The 13,500-nt window shown below is 52.4% G+C and overlaps 1 protein-coding gene across 1 annotated transcript; it reads right to left on the reverse strand.

The window, feature by feature from the left end:
• Positions 1-1,767: 1,767 nt before the first annotated feature.
• Positions 1,768-6,185, reverse strand: LOC112060643 (carbonic anhydrase 4-like). Its single transcript, XM_065594409.1, has 8 exons — positions 5,977-6,185; positions 5,798-5,827; positions 5,118-5,282; positions 4,860-5,008; positions 4,196-4,285; positions 3,879-3,951; positions 3,430-3,593; positions 1,768-3,115 (listed from the first exon to the last, which is right to left on the reverse strand). The coding sequence occupies exons 1-8, from the start codon at positions 6,053-6,055 to the stop codon at positions 2,909-2,911; spliced, it is 957 nt and encodes a 318-aa protein (XP_065450481.1). The 5' UTR covers positions 6,056-6,185; the 3' UTR covers positions 1,768-2,908.
• Positions 6,186-13,500: the final 7,315 nt, after the last annotated feature.

The raw sequence follows: 13,500 nt of genomic DNA on the forward strand, positions 1-13,500 counted from the left end.
ACACCTCTACCCCAATATAACGCGACCCGATATAATGCAGTGAAGCAGCGCTCCGGTGGGGGAGGGGGGCAGAGCTACGCGCTCCGGCGGATCAAAGCAAGTTAGATATAGCACAGTTTCACCTATAACGCGGTAAGATTTTTTTGGCTCCCGAGGACAGCATTATATCCGGGTAGAGGTGTATTAGCTAAAACAACCAAGAGACCTTGTGGAACCTTAGAGACTTAACAAATTTATTTGGGCATAAGTTTTCGTGGCCTAGAACCCACTTCATCAGATGCATGCAGTGGAAAATAAAGTAGCAGGTATATTTATACATAGTACATGAAAAGATGGGAGTTGCCTTACCAGGTGGGGGGGTCAGTCTAAGGAGACAATTCAATTAATAGTAGAATACCAAGGGAGGAAAAATCACTTTTGTAGTAGTAATGAGTGGTAATTTCAAACAGTTGACAAGAAGGTGTGAGTAACAGTAGGGGGAAATAAGTATGGTAAAATTAGGTTTTTGTAATGACTCATCCACTCCCAGTCTTTATTCAGGCCTAATTTGATGGTGTCCAGTTTGCAAATTAATTCCAGTTCTGCAGTTTCATGTTGGAGTCTGTTTTTGAAGTCTTTTTTGTTGAAGAATTGCCCCTTTTAAGTCTGTTATTGAGTGACCAGGGAGGTTGAAGTGTTCTCCTACTGGTTTTTGAATGTTGTAATTCCTGATGTCAGATTTGTGTCCTTTGGCCAAACCAGACAGTCTCTACGCAAAAGACTAATGTACATGGCAGAAGGGCATTGCTGGCACGTGATGGCATATATCACATTGGTAGATGTGCAGGTGAATGAGCCCCTGATGGTGTGGCTGATGTGGTTAGCTCCTATGATGGTGTCCTTGAATAGATATGCGGACAGAGTTGGCACCGGGGTTCGTTGCACGGTTTGGTTCCTGGGTTAGTGCTTTTTGGTGTGTGGTTGCTGCTGAGTATTTGCTTCAGGTTGGGGGGCTGTCTGTAAGTGAGGACTGGCCTCTCTCCCAAGGTCTGTGAGAGTGAGGGATCGTCCTTCAGGATACATTGTAGATCCTTGATGATGTGCTGGAGAGCTTTTAGTTGGTGGCTGTAGGTGACAGCTAGTGGCGTTCTGTTACTTTCTTTGTTGGGCCTGTCTTGTAGTAGGTGGCTTCTGGGTACCCTTCTGGCTATGTCAATTTGTTTCTTAACTTCACCAGGTGGGTATTGTAGTTTTAAGAATGCTTGATAGAGATCCTGTGTTTGTCTCTGTCTCAGGGATTGGAGCAAATGCAGTTGTATCTTAGAGCTTGACCATAGACAATGGATCGAGTACATCATCACGGATCTACAACCTATCCTGAAGGACGATCCCTCATTCTCACAGACCTTGGGAGACAGGACAGTCACTGAGGCCAAACATCAACAAACTGACAGAACTGAAATGTTGCCAGGTGTCTGGCAAACACTAAAAGCTCTCTGGCAGGCGAAGAATTGTATAAAGTTGTATGACAGTTTGATTATTTCTAAGAAATTTGAAATAAAAATACAATATAAATGTTTTCTTTTCTGAACACCATCTTCAGTGGCATTATTGGCCCATTGGAAGGATTTGAGGACTGGCACTGGCCCTAAGGTAAATTGAGATTGAGACCCCTGTTATAAAGCTTATACAGGGTAAACTCATAAATTGTCCACTCTCTATAACACTGATAGAGAGATATACACAGCTGTTTGCTCCCCAAGGTATTAATCACTTACTCTGGGTTCATTGATAAACAAAAGTGATTTTATTAAGTATAAAAAGTAGGATTTAAGTGGTTTCAAGTCAAAACAGGCAGAACAAAGTAAGTCCTCAAGCAAAATAAAGCAAAAACACGCAAGTCTAAGCCTAATACATTAAGAAACCGATTAGAGGTAATATTTCACCCTCAGATATGTTCCAATAAGCTTCTTTCACAGACTAGACTCCTTTCTAGTCTGGGCCCAATCCTTTCCCCTGGTACAGTCCTTGTTAGTTCCACCAGACATCTTAGGTGGAAAACAGGCGCTTTCTCATGACTGGCTGCCTTAGCTTGTAAGCAGGGCTGTTCTCATGACTGGCCTTCTTTGTCCTGTTCCATCCCCTTTTATAGCTTTGGCACAAGGTGGGAATCTTTTGTCTCTCTGGGTCACCACCCCTCCTTCTAAATGGAAAAGCACCAGATTTAAGATGGATTCCAGTATCATGTGACCTGCTCACATGTCCTGTAAGACCTCATTCTTCATTACCCAGGGGCTGGCCCATACGTACACAGGAAGCCTTGCAGGTAAAGGAAACATCTACAACCAATTGTCCTAGGCAATGGGAGCCATCAAGATTCTAAACCACCATTAATGGCCCACACTTTGCATAATTACAATAGGACCTCAGAGTTATACTTCATATTTCTAGCTTTGAATACAATAATCATACATGCATACAAATAGGATGACCACACTCAGTAGATTATAAGCTTTGTAATGATACCTTACAAGAGACCTTTTCATAAAGCATATTCCAGTTACATCATATTTACATTCATAAGCATACTTTTATACAGCATATGGAGTGCAACATCACACCCCCTCTGCCCACTCAGTCCAAACTCCTGGCAGTGTGGGGCTTGCGATCCATTCTTCCTGAGTTATATTAGCTGAAGGGTGTGTTCCCACCCATTCTCCAAGAGGACTGTGATCAATGCTGTCTCCAGGACTGTGGAGCAAAACCTATCCCTATTTTATAGATGCGGAAACTGAGGCCAAGAGCGGTATGGTGCTTGATGACAGTCACATAGGGAGTCTGTGGCTGAACCAGGAATGGAACCCAGGCGTCCTGGCTCCCGGCACCCCCCCTGCCTAGGTCCAGCCTCCAGGTGTCTGGCTTTGTCCCCCTATAGGTGCCAGGCGATTGCTGCGGTACTGATGAGCAGAGGGATCAAGGCTGCAGGCCGCAGGGTGGAAGAGGAGCTGGGGGTGACTCGGAGGGCCGCCGAGGCCTGCACTTGGCAATCCCCAAGGCTCTGCAAAGGCCGGTAGTTGTTCTGCAATGGGGGCCCAGCATCTGAGTTTGTGGAGCGGATGGAGGGGAATGCATCCACCTGTGGGGAGGGAGACAGATTAGTGGGGGAGGGGCAAATTGAGGGGGGAGGCAAACTTGGGGTGCCCTACTGAGTGGAGAGGAGGACACCCCATCAATGGAGAGAACTGAGAAGGTTCTGATGGGGATCACTTTGGAGCAGAGAGAGTGGGGGTTTGAACAGCAGAGGGGAGGTGACCTGGAAAAAGGACCCAGGAGTCCTGACTCCCAGCCCCCCTTCTGTAACCCACTCGACACGACCCCACTCCCCTCCCAAAGCTGGGGATAGAACCCAGGAGTCCTGACTCCCTCCCTTTCCCCCACCCCCACACTCACCACGTTAAGAGGCACCAGGATGGGGTCGGGGAAGACAGTCCAGACCACGGCTTCGTCACAGTTGGGGGTGGTGAGGGATCCAGGGTAGCGGTAATAGCGGGCTAGATCCACCGAGCCCAGGAGCTCCTGCAGGGAGAAGGAGCCGTCCAGATTCGTTTTCTTCTCTGGAGGGGCAAAGGGAGAGTGAGGGCCCAGCTCAGCCCCTCCCAGAGTTGGGGATAGAACCCAGGAGTCCTAGCTCCCAACCCCCCTGCTCTAACCCACTAGATCCCACTCTCCTCCCAGCTTTAGGGACAGAACCCAGTAGCCTGGACTCCTCGCCCCCACTCCCCTCCTCTAATCCATTTCTCTCTCTCACCCCCTGGTGGCACAGAGCTGTACTGTCCCCAGCCCCAATGCTAGGTCAGCTATAATCCACCTCTCCCGCACCCCAGTTCGGGGATACTCACCCTTCAGAGTCACGTTCTTCAAGTGCCCGGTGAAGGAATCCCAGGAGCGGGAGGGGCGTGCGTGGGCTGTTGCCTGAGGGACAAGATCACATGAGTACAACAAATAGGGAAACTGAGGCATGGGGAGGGCTGGGAGTCAGAGTGACTCAGAGTAAGACTCCAGTCCCTCCTCGAATCATTAGATACCACTTCCCATCCAGAGAACCCAGGAGTCCTGTAGCCAAGCCCCCACTGTTCTAACTTACTAGACCCTGCTCCCTGTCCCGAGCTGGGCATAGAACCCAGGAGTCCGGGCTCATAGCCCCGCACTGCCTCACCTGGAGGAAGAAGGCCAGCACAGCGATTCCCTCGGGATCCTTGAGGGCGTCAGCCATGCTCATGTTGTTCTTGGTATGAACAATGTGGAGCTAAAGGGGGAGAGAGAGGAAAATTGGAAAGCATCCCCTATGGATCCCCTGCCCGCCCCCTGCAGGACAGCGCCCCCTGCTCATCCCCCGCCTACCCCCTCCAGCACAGCGCCCCCTGCTGATCCCCCCGCCTGCTCCCTGCAGGACAGCGCCCCCTGCTCATCCCCCGCCTACCCCCTCCAGCACAGCGCCCCCTGCTGATCCCCCCGCCTGCTCCCTGCAGCACAGCGCCCCCTGCTGAGCCCCCTGCTGAGCCCCCCGCCTGCTCCCTGCAGCACAGCGCCCCCTGCTGAGCCCCCCGCCTGCTCCCTGCAGCACAGTTCCCACTGCTGAGCCCCTCGCCTGCTCCCTGCAGCACAGCGCCCCCTATGGAGCCTCCCATCCACCCCTTCCAGCACAGCACCCCCTACTGATCATCCTCCCCTCCTGCTGCAGCACAGTGCCCCCAGCTGAGCCCCTGCCCACCCCCTACAGCCCAGTGCCCCCAGCTGAGCCCCCCCCCAGCCCGCTCCAGACTGCACAGCACCCCCTAGCTCGGCATTGGGGCCAGCGCTGTGCCCCCTGCGTCTCTCACCTCCATAGAGAACCCTTTGTGATTGATGAAATGCTCTGAGCCAGGCTTGTCTGACCCCTGGCTCCAGTGCAGGTGGAAGGATTTGGCTGTGTAGATAGCTGGGAGCCCCTTAGCGTAGAGATGAAGCCCATCGGCTAAATGCACCTTCACTGTGGGGGGGGGGGGGGGGGGGGAGGGGAGAGACCAACACAGGGAATGGGACCCAGGCATCCGGCACGGCAGTTCAGGGTGCTCACTTTAGGGGACAGTCTGTACTACCTGTCTTCCCTGTGTTTTCCATGGAGATAAGCTTCTTGGCATCCCCATAGCCAGCGAGGGACACAGTCCCCAGGTGGGGATTGTGGACAGTATCAGGGGTGATGATGTTGATCGGGGACTGCCTGGTGCCGTTACAGTGCCCCAGAGCTGCCCATGTCTCTGGACCTGCCGAGAGGGGAGGAGCCAACAGGGAGCGGGAAGGGCCAGAGAAGGAAATGGGGGAGGAGTCAGAATGTTAATCAGCTGCTCTCACACACCCCAGAGGTGGCTGCATGATGCAAATTTTAGACCTGGAGTCAGGATTCCTGGGTTCTGTCCCTGACTCTGGCAGGGGAGTGGGCTCTGGTGGGATAAAGTGGGGGAAATGGGAATCAGGACTCCTGGGTCTTTGCTGCAGCTACTGCCGAGGAATACTGTCTAGTGAGTTAGAGCAGGAGAGTCTCCTGGGTTTTACATACAGCTCTGGGAGGGGGTTGGAGTCTTGTGGTTTAGAGCAGGGGGGTGGGGCTGGGAGTGAGGATTCCTGGGTTCTATCCCTGGCTCTGGAACGCTGACACTGCTCTTCTCTGTGCCTCAGTTTCCCCACCCATCCAAATGTGAGAAAACAGTAATTAACTCCGGCATTGGGTGAGGTCAGAGAGTGGATGTCTGTGTCACAGGGGATGGATGGATTCTCTTACCGCATTTTGGGTCTTCGTAGCACCAGGAACCTGCAGGAGAGAGAGAGGTGGGGAAGGAGGTCAGAGCCGGGAGATAGCCAATACATCACCACATCCTGCTGCTCCCTCCACTGGGCTTGGCCCCAGCAGGGAGGGTCACTTTAGAGCAGGATCAGGGGCGGGCTGGGGAGCAGCATTACCTGGTGTATCGGTACTGGTGTAGCGGACTCCCAGCAGCATCCCCAGGACAATGAGGTGCGGGACCCAGGCGAGATTCATGTCTCTGATGTCACCTGCTGAGAGCAACCTGGAGGAAGGATTGGAGAGACTGGATTCAACTCCCCTGCCCTGAGCCAGCCAGGCCCCACTCTGGGGCCAGATCGGAGCCTGTGCCCTAGAGGGGACGGGCCCCATGCTCCATTTCCCACACCTAGGGCCAGTAGCGCCCCTGGGGGAGACGGGCCACGTGCCCCATTTCCCACCCCCGGGCCAGTGGTGCCCTAGAGGGGATGTGCCCCATGCTCCATTTCCCACCCTGGGAGCTGGTGCCCCTAGAGGGGACGGGCCCCTAGGGATGCTCAGCAGCGAGCAGCTCTCACCTGTGCTGTGCCTGGTGGGGGAAGGTCACACTGCAGGGGTGAAGGCTCCTCACAGCTCCTTATATACCCGGGGTCACCGCCCAGCCCAGCCCTGCCCAGCCCAGTGTGGCCGGGGGTGGAATTACAGGGAAGGGATGAGTTACATCCACGGGGTGGGGCAGGGACAGAGAGAGGTCGGGGAGGGAGGGAGAGAGAAAACCAGGGAGCAGAAAGAGAAAGGAGGGAAGGAAAGAGGGGGACGGTGGGAAAGAGGGGAAAGGGGCCCCAGCCTGGGTGCGTCTCCCTTAGGGCACCAGCCCCCGGTGCCAGGGCCACCCCCTGGGAGGACATGGACCCGCCCCTGTTGGGGGAGCTGGCCTCAGATGCCCACATCAACCTCTCACTCTTCTTGGAAGGGATGTGCGGCGGAGATGGCGCAAGAAGGAAGTGACACAGGGCAGCCAGGCATGGGGCAGAGCACGTCCCCCGTTGCTGGAAGGGCACCTCGCACCCACCTTGGGGTGAGCGGATGTCCCTGAACCACTGCCTGTTATTGCCCACCTAGAGCTGGGGATGGAACCCAGGAGTCCTCGTTCCCTGATCCCCCCTCCTCTAACCCACTAGATCCCACTCCCCTCTCAGAGCTGAGGACAGAACCCAGATGTCCTGGCTTTCAGTCCCCACCTGAAATTATTAGAATAGATTTTTGCCACCCTCAGCTATTGGCACTCAGAGGATAGAGAGGATGGACACACACACACAGGCAGGACTCATCCCTCCATTGGGGGCAATAGGACAGATGTATGGACACACACACACACACACACACACACACACAGGGCAGGGCTCATCTCTCCAGCAGGGGGCAGTAGGACAGACGGATGGACACACACACACACACTATTCAGCAAAACCCTCTGTGACGGGTTCGGTCACAGGCATCCCCTTGGGACTGTCACCTGATGTGCTGAAATTACCTCTGAGCTCATTTTCCCTGCCAGCTGGGAACTCCAGAACCCGTGTGGAGGCATGGTCACTTGGAAAGATGCGCTGAGAGCACTCCATGCCTTGCTGAGCAAACAGGAAGGGGAATTTCAAAATTCCCAGAAAATTTAAAGGGTGTGTCTGACAGTTGGTCACCTGAGGGCAGGGCAGTAGAGTTCAAAGTGATGACCAGAGTGGCTAGAACAGACATTGTGGGACACTTCTGGAGGCCCATCCGAGCGCATTAATAGACCAGGGCGTCCACACTGGCGCCGCGGCGCTCCAGCCGGGGTGCAGCAAGCTCTATGCCTCTCATGCAGGTGGATTACCAGGGGTGCTCCAGCCTCAGGGTCCGGGCGCTCTACGTGCCTTGGTAGTGTGGACGCCTCAGGAGTTATGGCGCCTGGGGCTGATTTAATGCGCTCTAACTTGCAAGTGTAGCTGAGGCCTAAGGAGCTGCTTCTCAGCTTCTAGCCCCAAGCTGCGTTAGCCAACAGACCCAAGAGCGCTCTCTGGCTTTTCCCTGGGTCACACTGAGCTCACAGGGCTCTGCTTGGTGTCCCAGGTCAGGGCAACTACACCTGTATTTCCCCCATATGGTCCAGCAAGGGCTCCCATTTGAGGCTCCCAGCTCCTCGGCCGTCACCTCTCCTGGACACACACCTGTGACTCGTTTCCTCCTGGGTATTTCCAGGCTGCACAATTCCCTGCCTACACTGTGAATTCACCAGCAGGCCAGACGGTCTCAGCAGGCCTGCGTTGCCTTCTCCTCAGAGGCTATAACCAGCGTCAGTGCCCACAGGTCAGTCACCACCCAGCAAGCACATTTATTGTTAAGGTGAAAGCGTTACAGAGAAAATGTATTGAGAAGAACACAAGAACCTACACGCGTGCAAATAAGCTACCCAGAGATGATCCGAACCCCAACCAGGGCTTGGGAAGGTCTTCCAGGCACACCCAGGGGTTTGTCTGTGGTCACAAGTTCATAACAGCTGTTAGCTCAGAACAAGAACCCCTTGGAATCTGAGTCCCTCCTTATATCCAGTGTTTTCCTTGCCAGCTTGGTACTTCAGAACCCTGCCTTGTTGAACCAGACATGCTAGCCTGCTGCAACACAGACCCAGGTCTGAACCACGCCATCAAAGCTGCAGACTTTCACCAAAAATTGCTCAGCAGGTTTCCTATCTCCAGCACCCAGACACCCAGCTCCCAATTCAATCCAAACCCCAAATCAATCCATTTTACTCTGTATAAAGCTTATACAGGGTAAACTCATAAATTGTCTGTCCTCTATAACACTGATAGAGAGATGTGCACAGCTGTTTGCTCCCCCAGGTATTAATCACTTACTCTGGGTTCATTAATAAACAAAAGTGATTTTATTAAGTATGAAAAAAATTGGATTTAAGTATTTCAAGTAATAACAGGCAGAACTAAGTAAGTCACCAAGCAAATTAAAGGGAAAACGTGCAAGTCTAAGCCTAATACATTAAGAAACTGATTACAGGTAATATCTCACCCTCAGAGATGTTCCAATAAGCTTCTTTCACAGACTAGACTCCTTCCTAGTCTGGGCCCAATCCTTTTCCCTGGTGCAGTCCTTGTTAGTTCCAGCACACATCTTAGGTGGAAAACAGGGGCTTTCTCATGACTAGCAGCCTTAGGTGGTAAGCAGGGCTGTTCTCATGACTGGCCTTCTTTGTCCTGTTCCATCCCCTTTTATAGCTTTGGCACAAGGTGGGAATCTTTTGTCTCACTGGGTCCCCACCCCTCCATCTAAATGGAAAAGCACCAGGTTTATGATGGATTCCAGAATCATGTGACATGGTCAAATGTCCTGTAAGACCTCATTCTTCATTACCCAGGGGCTGGCCCATACGTACACAGGAAGGCTTGCAGGTAAATAAACCATCTACAACCAATTGTCCTACCCAATGGGAGCCATCAAGATTCTAAACCACCATTAACGGCCCATTACAATAGGACCTCAGAGTTATACTTCATATTTCTAGCTTCAGATACAAGAATGATACATGCATACAAGTAGGAGGAATATATTCAGTCAGTTATAACCTTTGTAAGACACACACATCTTTCGGATCACAGGCCTGTTCAGAAAGCTGCAAGCCGGGACTTTCTTCCCAGACCAGAAGATCACCGTAGGGGAAGTCAAAATGCCCATTGTGATCCTTGGAGACCCGGCTTACCCTTTAATGCCATGGTTCATGAAACCCTATACAGGGAGCCTAGACAGCAGCAAGGAGCGGTTCAACAACAGACTGAGTCGGTGCAGAACGACTGTTGAGTGTGCTTTTGGCCTTTTAATGGGCCGCTGACGCTGTCTGTATAGGAAACTGGACCTGGCCGATGACAACATCCTCACGGTTATAGCCACGTGCTGTACCCTCCATAACATTTGTGAAGGGAAGGGTGAAAGCTTCACTCAGGCATGGACCGCGGAGGTTCAACACCTGGAGGCTGAATTTGAACAGCCAGAGAGCAGGGCTATTAGAGGGGCCCAGCGCAGGGCTGTAAGGATTAGGGATGCCTTGAGGGAGCAATTTGAGGCTGAAAGCCACCAGTAATGTTAGGTGCCCGGCACGGGAGTGAAGTGCAGAGGTTCCAATGCTGTAGGCATCTGTGTTTGCTGAGTATGATGCACTGACTTGCAATGGCTGTTGCTTTCCTGGGCTACGGTATCTTTTCTTAATGCAATAAGTAGAGTCAGAATGAGCTCTCTCCTGACATCTGGTGGTGAGCTGGGGAAAAGGACTTCCGGGGCTGATCTCGTTTGCACTGGCACACCCATCCTGCCTAGCATGATGGCACTGCTTGCCCAAATGGTCACTTTGGCTGCTGTGGGATCCCCAGTCTCTTTGTTATTGGGGCAGGAGTAATAAAGTGTTGTTATCCTGGTTATGTGAATCAGGGACAGTAGAACTGTATTTCACCCTCAACTAAGTAACTCTCGCTACATAAGGGACATGGGTTCCAAAGCCCAGTGAGCTGAAAAAGGCTGGTGATGGGCCTGTGTAACTGGCAGTGTGGGTCCCCACTGAGGGGCCTAAACACAATTTTGACTTTTCTCTCTCCATTGTGTAATAGTAGAGCTAATTTTTGTGGGTGCTCAAGCTGGTTTTGGCTTGTGTTATTGCAAAAAACCACTGGAAACATCAAAGTGCTGCTCCGGGGACGCTTCTTTGAAGTGTGAGTAGGGTGACCAGATAGAAAGTGTGAAAAATCAGGACATGGGGTGGGGGGTAATGGGCACCAATATAAGAAAAAGCCCCAAATATCAGGACTGTCCTTATAAAATCAGGACATCTGGTCACCCTAAGTGTGAGTGTGGTTGCGTGCAAGCACTGGGAGAGAGCTCTCCTGGTCATCCACCTCCACAAGGGGATTAGCTGGGAGTGCGGCTCCCAGCGCTCAGAGCCTGTCTACACTAGCACTTTAAAGCGCTCAGACTTGCTGTGCCAGCAAGTTAGAGTGCTATAAAATGTAAGTGTGGACAAGCCCTGAGTGTGCCAGCACTGAAGCCCCCCTACTAACAGCTGAAATCACTAAAGAGCTGAAGTTACTAAGAGCTCAAATCACTGAGAGCTGTGTTAAGTGTGTGTGTGGGGGGGCCTGAAGACATGTTGGTGAGCGGCTAGCAGGATGGATGGATGGTGCAAAGAAGCAGCTAGCGGAGAGGCGTGGCTGGTGGTGAAGACTGCAGCAGAACCCCACAGAGAGGCGTCGACCCGAGCAGCAGAGCACGTAAGGTGCCCCCTCCATATCTCCCCCCACTTCCACTCAGGCTGGGAGGTAAACTCTGCAGATGAACTTCTGAACTCTGGGGATGCACTGACCAAGGACAGAAACTGTGGGAGGGGTGATGGTTGGGTTGCTGGACTTAAGACCCAGAGGGGAAAAGGACATTGCCAAACTTACTTGGGGGTGGGTCTCTTGCTCATGGTTTGTGTTATGAATCCTGTTTGTGGTGTTTCCCCAACATCATGCTGCATTGTTTCCCTCCTTTATTAAAAGGCTTTTGTTACACTCTGTGCTTGGGAGAGGGGAAGTATTGCCTCGTAGAGGCACCCAGGGGGTGGTATGTAATTGTCCCAGGTCACTGGGTGGGGGCTCGAGCCGGTTTTGCATTGCGTTATTGAAACAGAACCCCTAGATACTGAACCCGGCCCTTATTGCTGCCAACTCTGACGGGCAGAAGGGTTACAATTTTGGGGGCTCATCCGGGATCTGTGGGTCAGTACCCCTCGCAAGCACCTGTTGTGTGTTCCACTACATTGGGAAACAATTGTGTTTCTATTTTGAGGAAATTACTGTTTGTATAATGGCTAATATGTCGGGTTTGTTGGGCCCCGGCCCTGCAGCCTCTAGCTCAGGGGCCGCAGCCTCGGCCGATGACTGCGCAAAAGCACTGGAGCAAACATTGGAAAAGGTTGTGCTGTCCCATGCTAGGTCAAACTCTTGTCGTGAGTTAAGGTTATTTGCTGGGGAAGAGGAGTTTGAACCCTGGTTGGAGCATGCCACTGAAATGCTGCAGGACTGGGCCGTACCCGATGCAGAAAAATGAAGATGTCTAATAGAGAGCCTTACGGGCCCAGCGTTAGATCTGATTCGCACCCTGAAGCTCATTGACCCTGGGGTCAGTGTGAAGGACTGCCTAGAGGCCCTTGATCATACCTTTGGGAGCGTAGAGGGCCCTGAAGACAGTTATTGTAAGTTCCTTAATTCCCGACAGCAAAGGGGCGAGAAGATTTCAGCCTATATACAGAGGCTGGAGAGGCTGCTTCAGAGAGCTGTCATGAGGGGTGCAGTGACTGCTGAACAGATGGATCGGACCAGACCGGCTCAAGTTGTAAGAGTAACTCCGTATCAGAACCTGATTCTACTCCATCTCCGGCTAAGAGAACGGCAGGAACATCCCCCAAGTTACTCCCAGCTGATAAAGGAGGTCAGGGAAGAGGAAGAAAGGCAGGCTGCCAGCGAGTTTTGGGAAGCCCAAACATTGGAGCCAGCCGGCACAACACCACTGCAAATGGCCAGTGTGCTGATGGTGAGCACCACAGAGGAACTGGCCCAACAAATGTAGGTCCGGACAGAACGGATAGCGGAGCTGCAAAGCATCATTGACCGAGCTAAGATTTCCAGGAATAAGGAGCCTCAGATTGTGGCGATGGAGAATTCAGCATTTAGAGCTACCGTCCCACCCAGGTGAAGGTGGAAAGGACAATTCTTCTGCTACCGATGTGGTCAGGATGGACACAGTGCTGCCAAGTGCCATAATGAAGAAAACCCCTCCTTAGTGTATGGAAAGCTGAGGATCGGTTGGGAGAGATCCGGTAGCTGCCAGAGTGTCCGGGGACGGGGACCACCCAGGCCTGCAGGATTTGAAGATTCCCCCAGAAAAGACCGTCCAGCTAAGATCCCCGCAGGACTGATAGGGCCTCGAGCAGAGATCACGGTGAGGATTGAAGGGGCGGAGTGTAAAGCCGTGCTTGACACTGGATCTCAAGTGACTATTATATTTCAGTCATTCTACCAACACATGCTTAGGCACCTGCCTATACAGCCACTGACTGGTGTTGGTCTGTGTGGACTCAGCATGTATGAATACCCCTACCAAGGGTATGTCATAGTGCACCTGGAATTCCCAGAGGAGGTTGCTGGGGTAAGAGAAGAGGTGGACACAGCTGCCTTAATATGCCCTGATCCTAAAGGGACCTCTGATGTGTCTGTGCTGATAGGGACCAACTCCAGTCTCTTCAAGGTGCTCGCGGATTACTGCAGACGACAGGCTGGGGACCAGTACCTGAATACCCTGATGATCCATACGCTTTGTGCTGAAGCCTATAGGAAGATTGAGAGCGCTAAAAAGGAGACATTTGAGCTACCGATTGGGGCACTGAAGTAGGTGGGCACAACCCCCTTAGTAGTGCCTGCCAGGACGGAGCAAGAAGTGCTTGTCATGAGTACCAGGCTGAAAGGCAGTAAAGGGGCATTAGCAATGGTAGAGCAGCCGGTTGAAGAAGAGCTACCGGAAGGAGTGCTGGGCCCCAGTGGAGCCTACCTACCTACTGCTGAAGCCCAGGAAAAGGTGACTATACTGATTGCTAATGAAACAAGTCGAGATGATGTTGTGAAGCAAGGACA

The sequence above is a fragment of the Chrysemys picta genome, chromosome 4, assembly GCF_011386835.1.
Source record: "Chrysemys picta bellii isolate R12L10 chromosome 4, ASM1138683v2, whole genome shotgun sequence".
In the NCBI taxonomy this organism is placed as follows: Eukaryota; Metazoa; Chordata; order Testudines; family Emydidae; genus Chrysemys; species Chrysemys picta.

Bases quoted from the DNA above. Each gene is read 5' to 3' on its own strand.
- LOC112060643 (XM_065594409.1), bottom strand. From the start codon at position 6,055: ATGAATCTCGCCTGGGTCCCGCACCTCATTGTCCTGGGGATGCTGCTG. The intron at 5,283-5,797 runs GTAAGAGAATCC...CCCTCTCGGCAG, and splicing joins CTACGAAGACCCAAAATGCG to GTCCAGAGACATGGGCAGCT. The intron at 5,009-5,117 runs GTAGTACAGACT...CCCCCCCCACAG, and splicing joins GGAAAACACAGGGAAGACAG to TGAAGGTGCATTTAGCCGAT.